The 25,957-nt window shown below is 40.9% G+C and overlaps 1 protein-coding gene across 2 annotated transcripts in view; it reads right to left on the bottom strand.

Annotated features, from left to right (window-relative positions):
• Nucleotides 1-7,243: 7,243 nt before the first annotated feature.
• The window catches only part of SYNJ2BP (synaptojanin 2 binding protein), a 38,076-nt gene continuing 19,362 nt past the window's right edge, over nucleotides 7,244-25,957 (bottom strand). For both annotated transcript variants that reach the window (XM_034992556.1, XM_034992557.1), the window contains 3 exons: nucleotides 23,412-23,548; nucleotides 13,046-13,141; nucleotides 7,244-9,876 (listed from right to left, as the gene is read on the bottom strand). In XM_034992556.1, coding sequence (XP_034848447.1) covers nucleotides 9,736-9,876; nucleotides 13,046-13,141; nucleotides 23,412-23,548 — 374 coding nt within the window. In that variant the 3' untranslated portion in view covers nucleotides 7,244-9,735. The remainder of the gene's footprint in view (nucleotides 9,877-13,045; nucleotides 13,142-23,411; nucleotides 23,549-25,957) is intronic.

Below are 25,957 nucleotides of genomic sequence, written 5' to 3'. Positions count from 1 at the left end.
GCAGAAATGATGAGATTCTCCTGGTTGGTTTTATTTGTTCATTTGTTTGCCTACACAAGTCACTCTCACACTGTATTATCAGTTTTAGTGTATAAAGTTATTGTTGCTCCAAATAGCATATAAGCAGGATGAAAACAGGAAAGAGAGAAGGATATTTCAGAGTTTGAATTTGAATGTTGGGGTTTAATTTTTGGTTCTGAGGTTGAGGAAATGAGTCAAACCTCCCAACCCACCCCCATTCCCCAAAGAAGCATCACCTGAGCTGAGCCAAGGGAGATTTTGGACTGATGAGGACAAGCTTTATTAAAGTGAGACTGAAAATTCCTTACCGCTATTTCTCCAATCTTCTGTCACCCCAATCTCTCCAAGGAAGAGACACCTTGCAAACCAGAGGACTGAAACAATAAGGTGGGAGCACTTAGCCTTAGAGGTTAAGTCAAGCTGCACCGTGGGGAGTGCTGGGTAAAAATTATGTAAATTCATGGGAAAGAGTCTGGAGCAGTTATAGAATGCAAGAGAATTTAGGATTGGAGGGATGGGCATATAAACAGTGTTGCTATGGGTCTCCTTTAATGTGATTTTTTTGTACTTTATTTTGAATTATATGACTTTTGTTTTTTGTTGTATGTTTGTTTAAACAAGCTCTGCATTAACCTACTTAAAAAAGGGGGGGAGCACTTGTTTCCTGTACCCCCATCCCCGTGCAAAATTTTATCCCTCGTCTATTAAGTTCTTCTTGGGGACTATTATATAGGTGGTTTTACTGGTACCTTAAAGGAATTTACTGGTACCTTAAAGGAATTCATTTCATGAATCCAAGAGCCTTTTCCTTCTGACTGTATGATCCTAGGGCTTATATATCAACTTCCTTTGCAAGTTGTTTGAAGGTTTCTGGAAGCATTTGATTTCTTAAAGCCTGTCCTTCATGGGGACAGGGTGCAAAGCTTTTTACTGTCTGCATATATTGGTGTCCATCAAAAAATTATCATTTTCTGTGTAACCCCAGAATTGATGCCCAGGGAAAAATTAGAAGTCCAAGAAGAATGATTGGAGACTAGAGCACTGAGGAGAAAAAGAAAATCTGAAAACAAAACATAAATGCATTAGAAGTTTGTATTAGGATGGTCTGAGGGATGGAGAAACTGGATGGTAAAGGGCCAATTTGTGGAGGCTTCTGTGGTGAGGCAGAGGGGGCTGTGGGGGGCAGGTGCCTGAAGCTCATTGTGATGGGAAGGGGGTGTGCAGGCTGTAGCTAGGGAACCAAGCCCAGGGTGCCCTTGGGGCTAGACAAGCTTGAAATCAGAAGGCTTCGGGCGTCTGGGTGGCTTGGTCAGTTAAGACTCTTGATTTCAACTCAGGTCATGATCTCAGGGTCGAGAGATCGAGCCCCGTGGTGGGCTCCATGCTCAGTGGGGAGTCTGCTTGAGGAGTCTCTCTCCCCCTCCCCTTCTGTCCCTCCCCCCTCATTCACATACACCCCCCCCCTAAAATAAATAAATAAATCTTTTAAAAAAAGGAAAGAAAACAGAAGCCTTCTGAGGAAATGACATGAAATTGAGAATTTCACTAGGAAATCAGTGGAGGAGCAAACACATAAACTTTAAAGTTTGTATGAAGAGCCTGAGGGGAAGAGTCTGGCATTTCTCAGTAACCAAAAGGCCAGGGAGGGGAGGGATCAGAGAGAAAGGGTGAAATGTTGGGTAAAATGAGTTTGGAGAGCCGGCAGGAACTAGATCGTACAGTGCCTTGGAGTATTTTGGACTGAATCTGAAGGGCAATGGGAAACTTCTAGGGGCTTTTTAAGTAGAGGAAAGACATGATTGAATCTGTTTTAACCAGGATCTCTAGTCTAAGGCAAGCAAATTGGAGGGCAACACAATGGCTAGTGAAGAGGGCAGTTAGAAAGCTAATGCAGTAGTCCACGTGAAATTGGATGGTGGTTTGGACTAAGATTCAAGGAACAATGTGACAGGTGGGGAATAGTAAGAGACAGAATAAAATGCTGAAAGTGACATGCCACCAAACAGAATGGGCCCAAATGACCCAGGGTCATTTGACATGGTCCTTTGCTTTAGATAGTGGTTGCTGTCCAGAAAAGCTAACTCAAAACCTCTTCTCTATACAGTGGTTCCTAATTAACCATTGGCCTCAGGTACAAAGTTTGAAATGCAATTGCAGTGTGGTTGAGGATGGATGAAAGTTTTGAGATGGAAGAATCACTCCCCATTAACTGCTCAGGGGCCCTGCAGGCTACATATTGCCAGACCCTAGCAGGCAGTGGAACCAGCCATAATTTTAACTAATAATTGATTATGGATTAGGAAACCGGCTAACCAAGCTTGTTAGAAAATTATATCAAATAAAACTGAGGACTTTTTGCTCCTGGGTTTGGTGATATTTGATTGCTCAGGTTTTAAAAAAAATTGTTGTCATTGCTTCCTTTCTTGTTCTTGGCTATTTTCTAGAGAGTTCAGATTACCTTTGGGTATGTATCTCAGTCATTTCTATAGGTTTGGGAGAAACAGTAGAAATTAGAGGGACAGAGAACCCACGACAGTAGTGGAAGTGCATTCACTAGGTTTTTTATTTTTTGTATTTTAATGTTTTGACATCTGGGGCCTTGCTGACCCTACAGGGACTGCTCCTCCCAGGGTCAACGGATTTTTACAGATAGTGAACAACTCTCTCATGAGTGTACTTCTCCAATACGAACCAAACAATCTGGAGCCCACACTCCTTTATGGAGCTCTCACGCTCAGGGTCATTATTCACATGCCCTAATCACCCCAAGGCCAGATACCAGACAACTAGGTATGCCACAAAGACCACTACAATTATTCAAACCAGACAATCCTAACCCTATTTACCTGGCGTTGCCTGCTCTTTCCGATGCAACCACAGTAACGGCTCTTGTCCACACCTCCTCCCTTTCCCTCTGCCTTACGACCAATGCTAGTGCTTTCCTCCGTGGTCCCCATGGCAGGATGTGTCCCCTTCTCTTGGGAACCTTGTGTAACAGGCTGTCTTTTCAATGTCAGTTGTCTCCTGATCTTTTGGCCTTACTATACCTCAATTATTCTATTAATACCCAATATCTAAAACAGGTCGGAAAAACTACCAACTTTTTCTTATTCCCTATCTTCTATCTGCACCTGAAGAGTCCCTACTCTTTGTGACTTCTGGCAAATAAATTTTCCATGAATAAATTATTCTTCTACATGCATTATTTTCTTCTTAGACACACAAGCAAGGGCAATGTGGTGGAGTATAAAGAGCACAGAACAAGTTCTGGTCTGGCTTCAAATCTTGATCAGATATGGTCTCCCCCCATGCTGTGAAGAGCTCAGTCTAGCCTATTGGAAGATGAGAGGCCATGTGGTGAAGAATCAAAGCACCCTAGCCAATAGCCAGGACTAAGTGCCAAAGTGAGGCCATTCTGGACTGCCCAGCCCTCACCCCTGTTCTGCCATCAGATGGATGCAGCTGCATGTGACTCCAGGTGGTATCAGCAGAAGAAACACTCAGAAACCCACAGAATCTTTTAAAAATTATTAAAATATTGTTTTAACTCATGAGGTTTTGCAGTGGTTTGTTATATAATTGATAACTAACATATCTTCTTTGCCCATCAAGGGAGAAAAGGGCCATTCTGTACACACTACAATGATAGGCTAGCCCTTGGACTTCATTCAGGTCTGAACTTTGCTTAAGTCATGTGACAGAGCAATGATGACCAAGGTAAACTGCCTTTTCTCTTCATCCAAGTCAACTATATGCAAAGCAACTTAGACAAAAGGTCAATATTCAGTTCTGACAAGTCCTTTTTCATTCGGTGGCACAAACCCATTTCTGCCTTCTATATGTCTTGTCAGGCATTTGGGGCACAGAGGGGATACAAATAAGATAGTGAATGTTGGCGACTGTGTGTACCCTTATCCTTATCTCCTACATCAAAGCCAAACCCCAAACTGGTCATTCAGACTTCTTCCTTTCCTCTTCCCACTGTTCTGTGAGATGCAGAAAAATAAGGACATATTTATTCAATAATCTCCAAGATAAGGTGGATAAAAGATGTAAAGGTTCCTTGACAAATGCAAAAAGTTTTCATTGAATGCCGATATGAGCGAGGCACAGTCAGATACACTGTTACCTTGTTTGCTATCTCTGGTATCAAAGAGCAAAGTTTAGGAGAGATTATCAGCTATTTTAATGGCCTCTTTTACAATTTAATCTGCGGTGATATTCCCTAGAAGATACGGTTTTATGTCCCTGTGTCTTCCAAGTTACATCAAGGCATCTATTTGACCTGAGAAACTGATTGCTGTTTAGATCTAGGCATGCAATGTGAATTAGGATCAAAGTAGAAAGGAATTGGGCGCCTGGGTGGCTCAGATGGTTAAGCGTCTGCCTTCGGCTCAGGTCATGATCCCAGGGTCCTGGGATCGAGTCCCACATCGGGCTCCCTGCTCCTTGGGAGCCTGCTTCTCTCTCTCTCTCTCTCATGAATAAATAAATAAAATCTTTAAAAAAAAAAAAGTAGAAAGGAAGCAAAATAAGGTTCATAAGGAAAATAATCGTATGAGAAGTAACATGGCCCGGGGGTAAAAATGCACATATGTCCAGGAATAAGAAACTCATATTCAAATCAGCATTGCAAATGCAGAATTAAATTGGGATTCAATTCGGAAATCTGTAAACTAGGAAGAGGGATCGTCCCATTTGCCTGTGATTGGTTAATAAATTTAGTGAAGTTCTTTTGTCAATGACTCTATTAATGACTGACTTGCATTTGAAAACATACTTCAGCGCTCTCCCCTACTCTTTTCCCCCTGCAAAAAGAAAAAGAACATGAACAGTATGGAAAATGTTTAGGAACCTAGCATTTGTAGAACTCCTTTAGACACAGCAATACTTTTTTATGATATAGGTTGTTACAGTAGCAAAGGCATCAGGTAAGCACATCAAGTGTTTTATAGTGTGTGTGTGTATAAATATCAACATCAGGCAAGAGTCTATGGCAATTAAGAACCTGGTTCCGATCAGAACAGAATTCCTTAAAATTCTGTCTTCTTTTTTATCACAATTGCCCTTTTGGATGTGAGTGCTGGTCTCAAAAAAATTTGCTTAACAGAACAAAGAGAAAGAGCAAAGGGGGCTTATTCCAGGATAGTAACCAACTCTAAACCTATTATAGGTAAGAGGTTGAGAGCTCCATAACTTAATCTTCTACTTCTAGATGATGTTAGCAAAATACTTTAAGATCACCAACAAATACTCCCCCATGTTCAGATAATGAGCTATTTCAGCTTAGAGTGACTAGATCTTATGCATCTGTGTATTGTCAACTAGTATATAGTAAGGCACTCATGTGTTGAAAGAAAAAAGCTTCATCTGTCCAAAGATAAATTCTGACTAAAATGGACTAGAATAAAATCTTCATTGGCTCCACATGAAATTACACAAATGTCACTCCCCACCCCTTGCCCATACTTGACAGCCTAATGTTTATGTTGTTCCGTTTCTTTAAATATAGTTTAAATTGCGGGGCGCCTGGGTGGCTCAGATGGTTAAGCGTCTGCCTTCGGCTCAGGTCATGATCTCAGGGTCCTGGGATCGAGTCCCGCATCGGGCTCCCTGCTCCTTGGGAGCCTGCTTCTCCCTCTGCCTCTCTCTCTCTCTCTCTCTCTGTCTCTCATGAATAAATAAATAAAATTAAAAAAAATAGTTTAAATTGCTATTTACACAAGAAAAACAATGTTCAACATCAAAAAACACCCTCTCTAGTTTAGAACTACTGGAACTAGTCACAGAAGAACTCATGTGATGGAACTTTATATTAGGGCTTTCACACATTATTCCGTGGAATCTCCCAGTTCTGCATGATGGCTTGCAGTCCCCGGTCTCTATTCAAGGCCCAGAGAGAAGATAGAAGTGGATTGAGATAAAAAGGATAGTTTCATCTATGTTCATATAGTGCATACATTCCAGACATAAATATGAGACAGAAAGGGCACCTCTGCAACAGATTAAGTCTTTGATCGGAGTTGTTTGTTTACCTCTCTGGGCTTTGATTTTCTCATCTCTTTCTTAGATTCATCCTAGAATCTTTCTTGCTCCCTTTTAGCTCCAATGTTCTTTGACTGGGTTCTAATTTATTTAACAGATGCACAAACTGAAACACTAATGCATTTTGCTGGTCAGTCCTCAGCAAATAAGAAGCCGTAGAATGCTCTATTTCTTATTCTACATCTATACTTGGGAAGAAGCTCACAGAGAGCTGGGCTCTAAAAAGGCCCAAGTGAAATTCTCATTTTATACTGGAGCAAATGCCTGTGTGTGATTTGATAATTCCTTTAAGTTTTTATTTAATAATTTAAATGCCACGGACCATTGTTTACTGACACCGCAGAGTGGATCCACCTAATGAACTTTATTTTACTGCTGCCTAAGTCTCACCCCCCCACCCAGGAGATTTTATTTAATTGGTCTACGTGCAGCCTGGGCACAAGAATTTTACAAGCTCTTCAGATGATTCTAACCTGAGAAAAAGGGGAGAACTATTGGTAGAGAGCAGTGATTTTCAAACTTTACTGTGAACCAGTCACCTGGAGGGATTGTTAAAACACAGATTGCTGGGTGCTGTACGCAGTTTGATTCAGTAGGTCTGGGGTGAAGCCCAAGAATTTACTTTTCTAACAAGTTTCCCAGTGATACCGATGCTTTTATCCAGAGACCACACTTTGAGAGCTGCGGCCAGTGAGAAATATCATTGACAGTGGCACCTGAAGTCCTAAGTTATATCCTGATTCTATCATTACCACCTATGTAATCTTAGGAAAAGTAATTTATTCTCTTTTCCTTAGTGTCTTTTTAACAATACTTAGATCTCAGAATTGTGAGTCATGAACAAATAGTGTACCCACCCAGGTTTAGTACACTACGTGGCACAAAATGCAGTAACAAATATTAATTTCCTTTTTCCATTATACATGGCTAGATGGTGTGAATAATTAAGTGAAATCAATAGCACAGATTTCTCTTGGCAGGAAAAGAGAGACAACAGAAGCAAACAATGTCTTACTAAATTCTGTGTGCAATATAAGATGATAAATACAGAGAAGTGTTTTAAGTATGTTGTCTTAAAATACTTGCACTCAATTTTCAAAACTTTAAACACAGTAATTTAGGTAGCAGGAATATTAGATACAATCTATAACGTGAAAGAAATATTAGATTCCATCTATAAAGATCATGAATTTTTTTAATGACTTACAATAAAATCCGATACCTCATCTAGGATAATAATTTAGTTTTCTAGAGAATCAGAAATAAAAACTGAATAGTATACTTGTCTAAAACTTTAATCATGGATCTTTAAATGCTCTTTAATTCCAGGGAAAATCTAAATTATTAAAGTGCATAAGAATCCCTATCATTAAACAAAGCAAAACTTCTACCGACGAGGTGATAGGGGTCCTTTTTATTTACATCTACCAACAAACAAAAAAACACTAGATAGCTTTCCCTCCTGCTTGCCATTTGCTTCATTGTGAACGTCTCAAGGTCCTCTCAGGAGTTGATGTCCAAACCCTGAGATGAACCCTGGGAGGGAAGCAGGCCCACGGCAGAAGCTGTCGCACAAGCCTCCAGACGCAGGGAGGGCAGCATGGCTTGGGCCCGCACAGTGGGGCTGGTCGAGGGGAGAACTGGAATACTGTCAGTGCGTCTTTGCTCACCCACAGGGGCAGCCGTCCAAGTGAGGCTCAAAGGTACTGGACACTTCAGGTCTAAAGGCCCAAGTCCTATCAGGATTGTTTAAAGCAAGTTTCTCCCTATACCAATGGTTGGCCCAGAGGCAAGGTCTTACGAGGGTTTTTATTTTTAAAAGCCTCCCCTTCCCACTCTGGCCTGATGCCATTATGTGACAGCTTTCCTTTTTGGAATTCCTGGGGGAAAAAATGTGATGGCTGCCTGCACATGTCTGTTGCTACTTTTAACTGCTCATCTATTTATGTATTCTCTTAACTAGACTGTGAGCTCCTCAAGGGTCCTTAATTCATCCCCTTCCTCCATGGAACTTCCTCAAGTGTCTTCTCAGTAACTGTTCCCTGTTGCCGTCTGCAATATAAATGTGACATTCTTTGTGAAAGTGTCTTAACTAAGGTGGTGTCCAATCAACAAATGCTTACTGGATTATCCATGCTAAAAACTGGACACAACTGGTTACCTCAGGGAAAGTCTTCATACTCATGCTGTCAGGATTATGTAAGGCCTATAGTCTAGATAATATATTTGGAGGACGGAAATGATTTTTTTTTTAAGCCAGAGAATTAGTCTTGGTTCAGCTCTCCTTAGTGTTTTAAAACCAACGTTCGATATCACACGAACAGAATGGTTTGCACCTCATTAATGTCTTTGGTATTCCTGAGCATCCATTCATCCATAGCCTTCTCTCAAGGTTTCCCCATGAAACATCCACCAAACTTCCCTACCCACTAAAACAAAACAAAACCCCTTTCCTTCCCATTCCCTGCAAAAGGGTTTATTAGAAGCCATAGCCAGTGTTTAGAGCCTTTCAAAAAAACCTGCAATCCAAACCCTCTCAACTGAATCAGGAGCAGAGCTGATTTCATGCCTATCCTGCCAGAGAGCAGGTCCTTCTCTTAGAATTTGCCTATCACTAGAAACCAAAAAAATCTGTTAGATGGCCTGAGAGGGTTCAGGTGTCACCTTGGGGTCATTATCCTTTTGTATTTTAGAGTTCTTTCACTGGGTTGGTCTGGCCTCATCACCAAAGCTCTGACCACAGTCATTCCAGCTGATCCTTTAACAGGACTATGAGGTACCAAAAAAATCACTGGGGCAGCCCAGAGAACGAGTAAGATTTATCTTTACATCTCAAAGGGTGTGGAACAGATCGACTTGCACAAAGCTGGATTATGGCATTTTACCTCCACTTCAGCATAGCTATTATGAGAAGAAATATTGTTCTAAGATTTTTAATTAGTTGCTTTTTTTTTTTTTTTAAATGACTCAGATTGGGCATCCTCTTTCAAGGCTCATTCTCTCACTCCTGCTATGTATCAAATTCTTCCATTAAGAACTTCCCTTTTATCAGAAACCTGAAACCACAGAGCAGCTTTCCACTTCTTTAATTCTCCGTAAGGCATCACTATTATACTGTCATGTATGGATATGTGTGTGTGTGTGCACGCGCACGTGAGCACGCATTTGTTTTATAAAAGTAAAAAGGCTCTCATTATCCTGTGTTTGATATAGGCACCCAAGTATGTAGATAGAAATTAAATAAAGGCCACAAAAACTTCCCAAGGAAGATCATTAAGAAGAAAAATCCTCTCTTCTCTTGCATCACACAGCTGGCCTTTGAGGCATGCCAGCTCAGAAAAAGGTATCACCGTGCTGACGGAAAGACCGGACCTTTCCCTCTTTGGGTGGTAGCTGAACTTCTGTTGGTGATCCGAGCAAAATACCTAACTCCCCATTTGTTCTAAGCATGTCTTTTCTTCAGCTTTCTTTCAAACAATGCCTTCACTCTCCCATTAGATATGAGGATGTGGACATTTGGACAGTGAGGTCCTGCTTGGGTAGCAGTCTCTTTCAAGGACGTGTTGGCTATGCAGAGAGAGGGAAGGATATGGGAGAATGGCAGGGGACGAGGGTGAGAGGGAAAGAAAACGTGTCTTCTAGTGGGAGCACTGGAAGAGAGCAAGCTTTTCATAGTTGCTGCCGGTATCTCATGAAGGCCCAGGCTGCCACCATGGTGAGGGCAAACGCTGGCACCAGCACCAGAGCTATGGGGATGCCACTTGGCTCTCCTTCACTTCGATGTCCTAGAGGCCCATTCTGCACCTGTAACTGGAAGGGAGAGAAAAACATTAACTCTAATGAGCAATGTGTGTTTATCCCAACTGAAGTGTCCAGGTTGACACATTACCTGGGTCACGCCCACCCAAAGCTGTAACCTCCAAGCACTATCTAGCAGAAGGAGTCCTCCCTGTTTGTTCCAAATTGATCCATCAGCGCCATCAACTTTTTGGAAAGAAGTCTGATGGGGAGGCATTTAACCTTGCTATGCTACTGACCTAAAGGGACCCGAGGGTGAGCAGATAACCTCTTCCTGTTTCTCTACTGCCTCCACCACGTTCTGTGTGTATCACACTAGGAAAATGAAGATAGGAGATGAAACCTATTGATCCTGTAGGGAACCTCAAAATTACTGGGCAGGGGCAGAGGGTGCCCACCTTCCTAGAAATGTTTACTTAGAAAGATTGCCAGTTCTGAGCAATGTTAACACAGGTACAGTGTCATTTTTGGAAATACTTCCCAATTCCCAAAAGGCACCAACTCCCTCCTGATATGGTGTCATGGCCTTCATCTCTACTTTGTAACACTAGACATAGACAAAGACAAAGAGGAAACTTATATGGAACAGAGGTAAAAGATTGAGAGGTAAACAAGTAAAAAGAAATCATATCCTAGGGGCGCCTGGGTGGCTCAGTCATTAAGCATCTGCCTTCAGCTCAGGTCATGATCTCAGGGTCCTGGGATCGAGCCCCACATCGGGCTCCCTGCTCGGCGAGAAGCCTGCTTCTCCCTCTCCCACTCCCCCTGCTTGTGTTCCTGCTCTCGCTATCTCCCTCTCTCTGTCAAATAAATAAATAAAATCTTCAAAAAAAAACCCAAAAGAAATCATATCCTAGTGGTAATAATTTTCCACTGCCTAATAAGCATTACCTTTTGAGGCTGGGTGGCATTTCTTCAACTTTTTTTTTTTTTTCTTAGCAAGCCAGTGAATGGGGGACAGGGAGGTGTGGGGGGTGGGGGCAGGGGCAGAGGGAGAGAGAGAATCCTAAGCAGAGTCCATGCCCAGTGTGGAGCCTGGGCTCGATTAACTGACTGAGCCACCCAGGTGCCCCTCTTCATATTAATTTTTTTTTAAGATTTTATTTATTTATTTGACAGAGAGAGATGGTGAGAGCAGGAACACAAGCAGGGGAGAGGGAGAAGCAGGCTTCCCGCTGAGCAGGGAGCCCAATGTGGGGCTTGATCCCAGGACCCTGGGATCATGACCTGAGCCGAAGGCAGACACTTAACGATTGAGCCACCCAGGCGCCCCTCATATTAACTTTTAATAGCTAACTTGTAAGAGTTATGATACCATTTTGTTTCAGTTCAATTTAACCTCCTCATTATAACCCGTGAAAAGTCTGACCCTTCCATCTTGAAAGGCAGCGCTGCATAAACTACCTTTTCTATCCTCTAGCCCACCTCTACATCTTTTTTTTTTAAGGTTTTATTTATTTGAGACAGAGAGAATGAGAGAGAGAGAGAGCACATGAGAGGGGAGAGGGTCAGAGGGAGAAGCAGGCTCCCTGCTGAGCAGGGAGCCCAATGCGGGACTCGATCCAGGGACTCCAGGATCATGACCTGAGCCGAAGGCAGTTGCTTAACCAACTGAGCCACCCAGGCACCCCCACCTCTACATCTTTCACTCATTTCCTGTTCAGATGTCCCGAGAGGGCATGCCCAATAATAAGATATGGTTTTTAGGGCTAGGCCAATTCTCTGACCAGACAGAGTTTTATTAGGGGTTACTATGTTTTATTAGGAATTATTTATGGATGTTTCCCAAAACGTGAACTTCAGAAATCATTTCCCACATGCCTTCAAAAAGAACTCTAATCATACCTGAAGTGTATAACCACATTCATTGCTTGCCTTTACTATTGCATAAAGTCCTCCATGCTTTAGAAACAGAAGAGCCAAGGCAGAAACAGCTAATTACCAATACTGTCTCCTATTGACCTGTTTTCTAATCCATCACACAGATTCTGCTTGCAACCCTGGTATCTCTCATGCCTCGCCCCTTCTGCTTTGTACCATCTCCTATCAAGCTCTTCTTCAGCCTCTGAAGCCTCACTCAAAAGAGCGGAGTGAGGCAATGACAGCATCATTTAAGAGGGCACACTGAACCTGTGTTGTAAATGCACCCCGAAGTCCTTGGTGCTAAGGGAGGAATTAGGTCTACCCGGCTTCTCTACCCATTATCCAAATTATAAAACACTAGGAACTAAGAAGTGGATGCAGGGAGAGGTGCTGCTTTGACTCAATTCTTTTAAAAAAATTATTTATTTATTTGAGAGAGAGAGATAGAGAGAGAGCGCATGAGGGCAGAGGGGTGGCGGGGGGCAGAGGGAAAAGCAGATTCCCCAATGAGCAGGGAGCCCGATGCTGGGCTCAATCTTGGGACTCCAGGATCATGACTTGAGCCAAAGGCAGACACTTAACCAACTAAGCCACCCAGGCATCCCTTGACTAAATTCTGAATTCCATGTCCTTTTTCCTGGAGATCCCCTTTGAGCATTAGAGCTTTGGTCAAGAGAGTCACCAAGTTGATAAGAAAAGGGTTCATGTGGTGATTGGGAAAAGTACACAGTGGGTATCAGAAAGCCCACCACCTCTACACTTCAAGTTTCATTAATAAATATGTTCAAGGGCAGACATAGGTTTCCTTCCCTACTAAAAAATAAAATTGATTCTGGTTGAATTTTCTCCCCATTTATTTTATTTTATTAAGATTTTATTTATTTATTTGACAGAGAGAGAGAGCACAACCAGGGGGAGCAGCAGAGGGAGAAGCAGGCTCCCTGCTGAGCAGGGAGCCCGATGTGGGACTCGATCCCAGGACCCCGGGATCATGACCTGAGCCGAAGGCAGATGCTTAACTGACTGAGCCACCCAGGCGCCCCTCCCCATTTATTTTAATTTGGTTGTCAAGCTTTACATTTAAGGTACATCGCCTGGAAGCTAGGACCTAGGCTGCAAGCAGACTGTCTGAATTTCCTTTCACGATAAGCAGAACTCCCTGAAGACCCCTGCCTGTGCCAGACAAGCTTTTCAAAAGAGTGAGAATGAAAGAAAAAAAAAAAAAAGCCAAATGCACTACCGAAGATTACGCTATATCCTCTATTCCCAAGAATGATACAAAAGCGGTGCCAGCTTGCTGGCTGCAAATAACACCTACCCTGTGCTGCACTCTTAGGGACACAGCATAGCCTGCATTACGAAAAAGGTCTACAGCATCTTGGTGCAGCAAGTTCCTTAGGTCTTGGCCATTTACCTGTCAAAAACAGCAAGAAAAGTAGTAAGAGAGGTAGAATCATAAGTCAAAGATTTATATTCATGTGACTAAACATTTAAAAACTACAGAGCAAATTCCAAGGACTAGGAGAATGGGGCAAGTACCATAGAACTCAGAGTCACTTTTTCCTAGAACTGAGGTTCCAAGGTTTAAAAAAAAAAAAGTAGTCTTTCCACCTCAGGTCCTGCTGCCTGTTTCATTTTGAAACTTGGGTTTCTGTTACTGTACCTGTGTGTCTTCCTTGAGCATCGGCCTGCTTCCCTCCAGCTAACATGGTCTTCTGGGTTACCACCCTATCCTTTCCATTGCTAATCCCTGGCACTGCTTGCTTCAACTCTGGAAATATAACTCTATGAAACAAATTTATTCTGATGTGGTGCAAACCTACTAGCCCATTCTATTGTGGACAATTTCCCTTGATTCCATGGATACGCCCATCCTCCACAAATTTACTAATTTTACAGTATTTCTTTGATGATACAAATTCCCAAAAAATGCTTCAGTGTAGGTCAGTCCTACCATTTAGAGGTGAGGGATGACCAGCGGTATTAATACTTCTTAGTGTCAGGAATGACACTCTCCACAAGTGATATCTACCCTACGTCATACTCAGTGACACCGCATAGCCCACTTTATGCAAGATCCACACACCTTTTGTACACATCAACGTCATCAACAGCAACAGTGGCAAGAACACCTCATGTATTTATCTGCTAGGTTCTGTGCTGTATGCTTTCCATACGCTGTCTAATGTTGTTGTCACGATAATCCTATGAGGTAGACACCATTTTTATCTTGTTTTCATAGATGATGAAACTGGAGCTTAGCAAGGTAGATAATTTACCCAAAGTCATAGTAAGTGTAGGAGCTAGGGGTAGTGTTTTTAAATATCGGGAGTTAAGTTACAGTGCCCTTGCAATTGACTGTTCCTTCTGCACTACTGTTCTTCCACCTGGACTCACGAACTATTCTTAGCTGAAGAGCAAGTCATTGATTTATTCAAGCCTCTCATCTTCCTTGTTACTGTCTTCCTTCTCCAAGAGGTTCCTATCATTCCTCCACACAATCTCCTGCTAGGTGAATTACTCTAACAACACTTTGGTGTTATAGACTGTCTACCTTACTCTTAGAAAACTGACCACGATCTCTACTCCCTTCACACTTCCTATTCCTCTACTGAATCTGCTCATTATGCTCATCAAAACCTTCAATAACCTTTTTAGATTTTACCTGCATCCTTACCCATCTAGGAGTTCTTGCTGTTATTTCAACAAAGCACTTCATAAACTATTAGAATCCCTTGTCCCCATGATCTTCTGCCATCTTTCCAGTCCTGCACAACACACTGCATTTACTTTCCTTGTCATCACTGATTTAATGTACCTGGGGAAAAATACACACTCATACTTTCCAGCACAGATCCATGCTGGCTGACACTTGCTGTATCCTTATGACCATTCTACTCACCTGGTCAACTCCCTAATGAATGCTCAGCAGCAGCTGTTCCAGACCTTTCCTATCATCAAACCCCAGCTCTGATCCTATCTCCTCTCTCCAGATTCCTTTGCCTTATCTTTTTTGAGAATACTGATAACTCCTCACACTCCATGTTCTTTCTCTCCCTTTCAAAGTTTCGGGATAGCCTCTCACTGCTGCTTTGCCCTTCTTTCTGCATTAGATCCATTTCCTTTACCAAGGCTAAACCACCCACTGGTGCTCTCGGTCACATTCCTTCTAGCCTTCTTAGGGAACTTAAGTGATCACTTGCTCCTCTTGATTCCTTCATTATTATTGCTCTCTGCTCTTTCTCAACTAAAATTATCCTCCTCTATAAAGAAAAAAATATAAATATTTCTTGGAACCCATTAGCAGCCTCTTCCCATCTTCTGTCCTCTTCCTTTCATTGCAAAACTTGTTGAAAGAGCTGCTTGAGAGCTCTGCCTCCACTTCTTCTGCAGCCATGCACTCTATTCCCTGAAACTGCCAGAATATACAAGGTAGCAGGCAAGAATATTCTGTCCTGCGGGGCAGCAGTGACTTCCAATCATCAAATCCTATAGCCCTTTCCTAGTCACCAGACCTCCTCCCTTTTGCAGTTCTCTCTGGTCTCAGCTTCTGAAGACTTAGCTCCCTTAGTTCTTGAAGGATTCCTTTCCCAATTCCTCTTCTTCTCCTTCCTTCTTAAGGGAAGTAAGCATTCCTCAATGTCTGTAGTCCTCTGTCCCCATATTTTTTCTCCCATGGTGATCTTTCACAATTTCAACTGTACTCTGCAAGACAACTCCCAAATTTTTTATCCTTATTTCTACTTCTGGACTTGCCAGTTTCCTGCTGGGTGCCTGTACTGGAATATTCTGCTACACCCCAATTCAACATATCCAAAGCCTCCTTTTGACTTCCTACAAAACCAGACTATCCCACATTCCCTCTTATTGCCACAACCATTCCTTCAGACTAAAATTCTGTATTTTTAAACTCCGCTCCCTGTCGATGTTCACAAACAAAACCTTATCAAATCCCATAGCCCTAACATACTGCCATTCCTCACATGCTATTTTCCTTCAGTTGCCTCTCTCTTTAGGTGGTGGATACTTTTAGATGAACTATTGTGTTCACCTTCTCACTGATTCACTTTCCTCTAGGCCCTCCCCCACTCTACCCTATTCAAACACTGTCTCCAGATCAAGCCTCCTAAAGGACCATTCTGTTTCTACAAAACTGGGAGCAGGGGAGAAGAGAGTGCATGCCTGATTTCTCGTTCTGGTGTGCAAAGTCCTCCAGGAAGTGGCTCCAACCCACTTCCTCAATTTAATCTCGCATTATTCCCTTTCATAAAGGGAATTACGAGAAAGGTCTACAGCATCTACATCACGTAATTCGCTGTCCCTAGGACATAAAACATATATCCTTACGTTCATGTCTGTGCTCTATTTCCACCATCTGAATACACTTCCCTTTTTAAAAATTCTATGTATCTTCCAAGATTAACCTTAAACAGGATCAGCCCTGCTACCTATAGTGTAGAAGTGAATATAGTTTTCTAATTGATAGACTTTGATTTCATGCTACCAAGCCACCTTCTGATTATGCCTTTTGTTTGTTTTGGTAAACATGCCACAGGGAAAGAACTTCAGGAGTCCTAGAACCATCACAATGAATTTTCAACATCTCAACTTTCTAGTTAATCCCTGAGGGAGAGAATAGGTGTGAGATTGCTGACGATAGTGGGAAGGCTCATGTAACTCATCTAGCCCATGTGATAACTGTATTTCTCATTGTAAGGAAATAGGAATTTTCCCTTAGAGACAGACAAGTTAGGTTAATGATGCGGTCATGTCAACAAATGCCAAATATATCAGAGCTCGGTATCAGAGCCAAGTTTCATAGCGATAAGAATACAAGTGGGCGAACCGAGTCATTACATGACCTTCAATGGCAGGAGTACTGAGTTCAAAATCATCTTTGCAATCACAGTCAACAATAATTGACAGGAATCACTGCATATTTATTACCATGTCTGGAGCTGTCTCTTCATTTTACATGTACTAACTTATTTAGTTTTTGCAATAATCCTATGACTTAGGAACTCCCATTTTATAGATGATAAAACCTGGAAGGTTATTCAACTTGCCCATGGGCATATAGAATGGAAGTAGCAAAGCCAGGATTCAAATAGCCTGGCTGTAAAACCTTCACTTTAAAACACCAAGCCATCGAAATTTACATTGTAAGCAAGGATTTTACTTCAGCAACATATCACTATCCATCATGTTAGTAATGTAAATTGAATTTTTACTGGTTTTGCAGTTTCATTTCTATCTAGTATGTTATACACTTTCAAGAGTTTAGAGATTTGTATAACAATATACGGTGTTTATAGTGTTTTTATTCATGTGCATATATTGAAGCAGCATTAAAATTTAGATAAAATTGAGTCAAGCGCCAAGTCCTTGACAAGACCTTTCTAGATAACTCTGCTAGATGTGACGGATTTAGTTCTTTGAATCTCCATATTATGTAACTATCGTAAAGCTCAAAGTGAACTCTACCCTGTATTATATCACTTTACATTCTACTGTAAATAACTTGGAAAGGCGGTATCACAAAACTCATTATAACCCCTATAATATCTGAAGAGTACTTAGAACAACACTTGAGTGTAATAAATGTCACATGATTTCCTGAGGTTTGCTTGCAGACTGCACCCTGGAAAAGCCTGATTGACATATTCTCAACATTATACCAAGCTGAAAGGCCTGGACTCCACCAGCAGCTTTGCCTGCCCAATGACTCAATGTGTAACCTTGGTCCTCACCTGAGCCTCCTTCTGCTCATGGGGAAGAAGGACATTGGTGGTATCAGGCAAAAGAAGGTACCATACAGGGCGTAAGCCAATTACCAATCGTGCCTTTCAACCCTCCTAGTTAGCCTAAAGGTATTCTAGTATAAAAGGACTGTAACTCTAATTACTTAAAAAAATATAAGACCCCAGACAAGAGGCCCTTGAGACAGTCAAGGGGAATTTCTTTTTTAAAGAACCATTTCTTATCCTTTGCCCAAGTTAAAAACAGCCCCATAAAACAAATTATGATTCTTTGTCTCTTGATAAGGTCACCTCTAATCCAAAGCCAAATTAGCTTTCCAATGTTTGCCTCCTCTAAGCATTTTTAGATTCTACCTCATACTGACTAGCCACCAAGTTCCATAGATTTTACCCTTAAATATATGTGGAATTCACTCTTTCACCTTCCATACTAATATAGAACAGGGGTTCTCAAAGTGTGACCCAGAACCAGCAGCATTAGCATTCACCGGGGAACTTAAAAGTTAAAAGCAATCCATGCTTTCACAAGCCCTCCAAGTGACTCCACGTGAGTCAATTCTAACCTAAACTGCCTGAACCAATCTTTAACTGGTCTCTACACCCAGCCTACTTACCCTATTTAATACAAATTCTGTGCATACACAGAATTTTCCATTTACCAAAGTAGTGATTTTTCAAATATGAGTCTATGAACCCACCACAGGATACAGTGAAGTTAATACAGTGGGTCAAGACCAGTATTTAATTTTAAAACAGTGAAATTAAAAGAAAACATAACATAGAATGTATCACATATAGAAGGGATAAATACTGTTTTCTTGAGCTTTGCTTCAATTACATGTGTGTATGTATGTGCGTGCATGCATGTGTGTGTGTGTATTACCTATTATAGGTCATAATTTAAAATGTCTGAATAACACTTGCCTATAGCAGTGCCTCTCACAATTTATTCAGACTTTATTCACACCCAGGGATCTTGCTATAATGCAGATTTTGAATCCAGTAAGTCTGGGAGGGTTCCTGAGACTCTGCATTTCTAATAAGCTGGCCAGATAATAATAATAATTCTAATAATATGGCCAGATAGTCCTTGGACCTCACTTTTAGTCCCGAGAGCTACTCAACGGAGAAATCTTAGAACGCTGCTAAACTTGCTACTTCAGCTTTCTTAACTCATGGCACGGTTTCACTGAACCTGAGATATGGCAGATTTGCAACATGCTAGAAAATCCTGCTGACTGAATGTACAGAGAACTGAAATGGTGGTGTTCTGCTTACCAGATGGGGAAATGTACAATTTTTTTGCCTTAACTATGGTTGTGAGCAATCTTTAAAAATTAGTCTATTTTCTGCCTTAGGAAATGAGTAAATTGAGTTAAAATTAGTTTTCTTTTTTTTAAAGTTTAACTTTTCACCTGTGTGACTTTTATTTACTCATTTATTTTTTTTTTCTTTCTTTTTTTTTTTTTAACTTTTTTTCTTTAAGATTTAATTTATTTGACAGAGACACAGCGAGAGAGGGAACACAAGCAGGGGGAGTGGGAGAGGGAGAAGCAGGCTTCCCGCTGAGCAGGGAGCCCAATGCGGGGCTCGATGCCAGGACCCTGGGACCATGACCTGAGCCGAAGGCAGATGCTTAACAACTGAGCCACCCAGGTGCCCCTATTTATTTATTTTAGAGAGTCAGAGAAACAGAGACAGAGAGACGTAGAGGGCAACGGAGAAATCTCAAGCAGGCTCCATGCCCAGCATGGAGCCCGATGCAGGGCTTGATCTCACAACTCTGAGATCAGGACCCGAGCCAAAATCAAGCGTCGGACACTTAACTGACAGAGCCACCCAGATACCCCCAAATTAGTTATCTTTGATGATTAATAGTTTTGAATTGCCTCAAGAACTCTAACTATAAAATAATATCAATATAAATGTAGACAATGTAGAGAAGGAATGGACTCAGTTTAATAAGCACTGACCACAGATTATACTCTGGATATTTTGATTTTTTTTTTTTGCCAAGATCCTGAAATGAATCACAGGTGGGGGGGGGGGCGGTTCTTTTTTTTTCAGAGTTGAAGAAGGAAAAAAAAAAACCAGATTATCTAGTTCTAATTAATCAGACCAAACCAAAAAAGTCCTTTATGGTATGATGCATTCAGAGAGCAGCTAACTTACTGCATGCTTACTCCATGTCAGCTACAAGCCTATCTGCTGAAGATACTGAGGTAGGAGGACAAAGTGCCTCGAGGCATCCTTTGTCTAAAGGATTCTGCATATTTCAATGTCCTGGCAGCCTATGTTTTGGGTTTGGATGAGGGTTTCTGGTGGGTCTTCCCCATTGATTTCTAAGCTATGGGCACAGACAAGTCTTTCATTTTTCCAATCCGTCCATAGCACCTGGCATGGTGCTCTACAGGCTGTCAGGCACAGTAGTTGTAAATGTTGAGGACTACTCAGCTCTTTCATTCACCAAGTTAAGAATTCTATTCGACAAGAACATGAAACACAGCTGACTAGTGGCCTGATTGGTGCCATTTTGTTATATAAGGGGTGTGGTCAAAAGGGAATATTCAGGGGGGTGGGAGGATGGGTTAGCCTGGTGATGGGTATTAAAGAGGGCACGTTCTGCATGGAGCACTGGGTATGTTATGCACAAACAATGAATCATGGAACACTACATCTAAAACGAATGATGTAATGTATGGTGATTAACATAAAAATAAAAATTTTAAAAAAAGGGAATATTCATGGGGCGCCTGGGTGGCTCAGTCATTGGGCATCTGTCTTCGGCTCAGGTCATGGTCCCAGGGTCCTGGGATCGAGCCCCGCATGGGGCTCCCTGCTCAGCGGGAAGCCTGCTTCTCCCTCTCCCACTCCCCCTGATTGTGTTCCCTCTCTCTGTCAAATAAATAAATAAAATCTTAAAAAAAAGAGAGAGAATATTCATCTATTCAGTGTAGTAATCAGCTTACACCACCCTGAGCTTCATAAAAATGTAGACCTCACTGAGGACGGACTACTCTTGCCTATCCAGCTGCCTTCATTTAGGCAGACACACAAGGGAAATGACAAACCTAGTTTACACTTTTTTTCCACAAAAATAAAATTTCTCCAGGTTCCCTGGTAACCTATACAAGTATTAAATCGTCCTCACCATCACACACACAAAATAAAACTCTGGGTGAGGAATCTCCATCGCCAGCCCTCATCTCAACTTCAGGTTCATTCTATTGGTAATATCTGTTTTTGTTTCATGGTTGTCAGATGCAATAGGGCCTTAAAAATAATTTACATTAGTTAAAAAAATTTTTCTTCCTCCCTCCCCCCGCCCATTCTTTTAAGTTTAAACATTAAACAGAGATCACAGAGATCACCCTTAACTTTTGGTAAGAGGAAACTGCTTAAGTCATGCAATTATTTCATTTTACCTGAAATTAAGACAAAACATGGGCATTATTTTGAGAGAAATGGAAAGATTAAATTAATAGTCAATAATAACTCAGAGGAAATCTAGATCACTTAATGAGACTTGTATTAATTATCCAGATTGGATGTGCTAAGGAAGTGACATATTCTTAATCTGATTACCAAAAGTTAAAAAGAGAGAGTTGGGGCATATTTTACAACATGGAAAAATAACCTATGTGAAGAGAGTAGAAAAACCCATAAAGAATCAATGAGAATATAGGCTAATAAATAGTTCAGCATCACCATTTTACAGACTCCAAAGCCAGTAATAGAGCACTTAAGAACATCAGAGGGAGAGAGTGAGCTACAAAGGAGACATAACCATTTAACGGTTAATGCCCAACAAGTTCACTTAAGGAGAGAGCGGAGAAGATGGTGAGAGAGGCAACAGAGGCAGTATTTCTTAGGAACGGGGTCTAGAAACAAGAATTTTGAAGCAAACTCTTGGAAGGGAAACTGGAGTCAAATAAGATAGCCCTAGAAAGAATGAAGAGAATATGCTGGCCTTCTCCTCTTGTATATATGCTCCATTTTCTCTTTCTCAGTCTTCTTTATTTCTCTCCATATCTGTCTTATATTTTTGCCTTTTCTTCGCCAGGCATTTCCTCCCTCTCTTCTTTCCCATGTCTTAATTGGCCAAAACATAAACTTGAATCATTCTTTATGTCTTATATATTTGTAATATTTAATATTTTGTATAGATCTTTGTAATATTTCTCATGTAATAAATCTCGTATTTCTTTTACTTTGAAAAGTAAAATCCTCCTTGCTATAAATTTTAAAGTGAAGTGAGCTGAGTTTTTTTGACATTTACTTTTCTCTGCATGGACACCTATCTCTTACCATACCCTTTAAAAAAAATACTTGAGTGGCCTTCCAATAATTTCTTTTCTCTATGAGGCAATGGTTCACTAAGAAAGGCTGCTCATCTTAGCTTATGTCTAATAATTCTCTCATACTAAGCTATATGACCTTTTCCCCCTAATTCTATCCTTTATAGAGAGACTGATTTCAGTTTTTATATAAAGCCATACATAAAATCTATTAATTCACCATGAAACTCTCTGTTTGGGATACCTAGTCCTAGCTCCTCATTTACCTCTTAGGAGGCAGTACATCATACTAATTAAGAGTACAGGCTCCAAATTCAGACAGACCGGTTTTAGTCCTCTGCCACCTACTAGTTGTGTGACCTTGGGCAAGCTGCTTGACCTCACCAAGACTCAACTTCCTTAGCTGCAAAACAATCATAATAAATGTACTCACCTCATAGGCTTATCACAATATTAAATAAATGTAAAGTTCTCAGCATACTACTCGGCATACGGTGCTCAAAAACTTCTAACCATTCTTATTTTTCAACAGTCTACCTTTTACCAAACCTTTTTGAATAATATGGCTGTCCTCTTAACCTCTGTACTTTCCAAAATGTAACCCAGGTCCCAGTGTTCTGAAGAGAATGTGGTATATATCACTTTAAACTGCATAGTTTCTACCTACATGCTATACTTTTAACAACCCACTCTTAAATTTTCCTTAATGTACCACTCAAGTTGATTTCATGTTTTGAGGATGTCTTTCTCCAGGGAGCTATAAGAAATAATCTACGTGTAAACTTCTCAGTATTGTTTGAGATAAAAGATATCTGTATCTCTCAAATTAAAAAACAGGATCTAAGAGAAGCTTAATGGTCTGAAAAGAGGCAAAATAGTTGGTGAGAAGGACAAAAATAGGATATTACCAGCCATGATACTATTTTTATGTTCTGGATCAGCCAACCTTTCTGGGCTTGCCTGAATTTCTCAACTTGTTCATTTGTTAAATATATAATGAACATTGTGCAAGGATACAAAAGGTTAAAAAAAGATCTAGTCCCTGCCCTTGAGGAACTTCTAGAAAAGAATCAAATTAAAGCTCACCATATAGTGTCTTATTACAAACAGCAGAGTGAAATGGGAGCCCAGTGGACAGATAGCCAAATGAGAATGCATACCAATTTTTCATCTTCATGATGAGTGAGAAGGGCTCTGAGTCTAAAAAGGACACCTAATTCCTACCTTCCTTTTGTGTCTCTTTGGTGTAAAGGAAGACACACATTAGTCTTTCAATTAACAAAAGGGAGGTGATAAAGTATGACTGAAGGACAACAATTGTGGGTTTTAAGTCCCTTTCCCCCACATCAGACCCTCATCCCTCCCTGTTCCCTGTCTTTTGAACTTGGCTAAGTAGCTTCACATTCTGGCCTGAATATGCCTTGTCTATCAAATGAGGAATTATCCTCTTTGCTCTATGTTCAGGTTGGAAAAGGTGACTAATCAAGGTCCCTCCCACCAAATTCTACAATCCAGGTATTTCCAGACCCAAAAAGGCAGGGAGAAATCTTCCCAAGGAAGGGGCCAAGGGTAAGAACTGGGGTCTAGGGAGCAAGGAACAGCAAAGGAGGCCGAAGCCAGTTCTCACCGAGAGGATCTTATCACCCTCCTGGAGCCGCCCATCCAGGGCCGCAGCCCCATCCTCTTTGATGCGGCTGACGTAGATGCCACTGTCGTTGGAGACATACTGCTGATCTGTGCCACCGACGATGTTGAAGCCCAGCCCTGAGAAAATCATGGAGGAGTCGTAAAGGAGATAGTGGTGAAGAAGAAAGGGATTAGAGGAGAAGAAGAGAGAAAGAGGAAAGTTCTAGTGGGGAGGGGAGGCTGACGAGTCAACTGTGATGTAACTGGTCAATAGACTTGGGCAAAGCCAGTGAAGAGTGTCATCAACAGAGGTCAAGAGTACCCAGAGTTGGGCACTTAGACCAGGCAAGACTAAAAACATAAACGCAGTCATCAACATAGCTTGTTGAATATAAAAAGATCTCTACTGAACTCAGTGAAAGAATAATGGTGATTCTTATAAGATGTGCTTCTGGTCACATTCAATTTTGATTCTGCTGGTGGCATTTAAAGGACCCAAATCTTGACTTTCCTGCTATTAATGTAACAGGGTGAGTTGTGTTCATGAGAAGCCATGCTTTTAACTAATTAGCAAATTAACTATCTTTAATTCAGTGGAGAAGAGATTCCTAACCAAAGCTTCCCCTTCATACTTCCCTTCTCCCAATGTTCAGGACAGTTTGTGTATGGAGGTGTTTTGGAAGAAATGGTCTTAGGAGTTTCATTTATTTTTCTATTTTGAGTGTAGGCGTTGGCAGGAATCCTGGGAACCAGAAAGGTAACTGAAGCTTCAATAATAGGACTAAATCACCAAATTCATTGTTTCCTTTTCTAGCTCTAGTACAAACAACCGTGAATTTGGGTAGTTTGCCAAATTTTATTCACTGTAGGAAACTGACTACCCATGGATTAACAACTCTTCCATTCTCCCCCTCGCCCAAACCCCTGGCGATCACCCTTCTATTCTTTGCTTCTCTAAGTGACTAATTTAAATGGGTATAAAATTTCAGTTATGAAGATGAGTAAGTTCTGGAGATCTGATGTACAACTTGGTGCCTACAGATAACAATAATGTTACAGTACACTTAAATATCTATTAAGAGTAGGTCTCATTTAAGTGTTCTAACCATAATAAAATAAAATATTAAAAAGAAAGAAGACTAGTAAAGTGTCATTTCCGTGGACAAACCACTAAGTTGTGGAAAGAATTTCATGATACAAAAACCATTGTTATAAAGCGATTTTATCTATGCATTAAAAAGGAAAAAAAAAAAAACCTCCCTGGGGTTTTCTTTCTGTCGGATACTGTAGAATTCATAGCCATAGTGCCAAGAGAAAAGAAATACTTTGAAAACAATTAAAAAACAAAAATTCGGTGGCACGATTAGAAGGAATAGGCATAATCACCAGCTTACTATTGGTTTCGGTAGAAAACAGATACTTAAGGAGACATATGTGGGCTTCCTAAAAAATTCTCCCCATTAGTGGGATGAAAGCTTATGTGTGAAGTTCGCAGTATTAACGTAAGTACTAGCAAATCAATCTATGATTTAAGGAAATACATGGCCAAAGGGAGAGAAGCACCAGGCAACATCATTTAGATAGCATACCTTGTGGACAGACTATGTCAGCTAGAGAATGAAAAGGGTTTAAGATACAGGATAGCAACAGCTCTTTCTGAAAGATGACTATTTCAACTTCCTTGAAGAGAAGGGTATGAAACTTTTAAGTTACTAAATGGTTTCTCTTAGAACACTCTTAATTTGTATCATAGTGGGTGGAAAGGGGTTGGTAGGTAGTGATGAGATAAGACAGAAAGGTAGGTGAAACCTGATTAATAAAGGCTTTGAAATTACTTCAAAACTGTGATAGGTTTGAGCAGGGTGGCTGAGGACAATCAGCCTCTCACAATACTAGCACAAACTACTTGGAGAAAATCTTTCCGATCTAACATCTTCACCAAATGCTACAGATGAGTCTGGGGACTTGGGGTACAGGGAGCATGTGTTAAGTAGCTAAATGCAATACAGTAGTTAGAAGAGGGACTTTGCTACTGGTTACTGAAAGCTACAGAACAGTGCCTAAAAAAGGAGAGTGGAGGAAATCTTACTGAAATTTTCTATAAACATACAAGTGCTTACTCTTACCCAGAAACCACATCATATAGGCATGTTTATAAGTGACTGCTACGTTAGTTGTAAATGAACTACACCACTTAACATGAAAACTCTGAGACTGCCATGAAGTCTCTGTTCAGCCAGAACATTTATAGAACAGAACTTACCTATAACGTGAAGCATTGCTGAAATAAATGGGAGTCACCAAAGCACTGAGCATTTGTACTACCAATTCAAATCTGATCATTTACTATGTGCCAGGTACTGTGTTATGTTCTGAGGAAGACATAAAGCTAAACGGGACAGTCCCTGCTTTAACCACAAACAGAAATTTATCCTTTTCCCTGTCCCTTTTAGATTTTGCAGAAACAAATTAAGGTCAGAAGACCTGGTCACAAATTCAACTCTGTTAACTTACCAGATATGTGGACTAAAATAAGTCAGTGTACCT

Source organism: Mirounga leonina, unplaced genomic scaffold (assembly GCF_011800145.1).
Source record: "Mirounga leonina isolate KUSES-001 unplaced genomic scaffold, KU_Mleo_1.0 Mir_82, whole genome shotgun sequence".
NCBI lineage: Eukaryota > Metazoa > Chordata > Mammalia > Carnivora > Phocidae > Mirounga > Mirounga leonina.
This window is presented reverse-complemented; position numbering and strand designations above follow the sequence as displayed.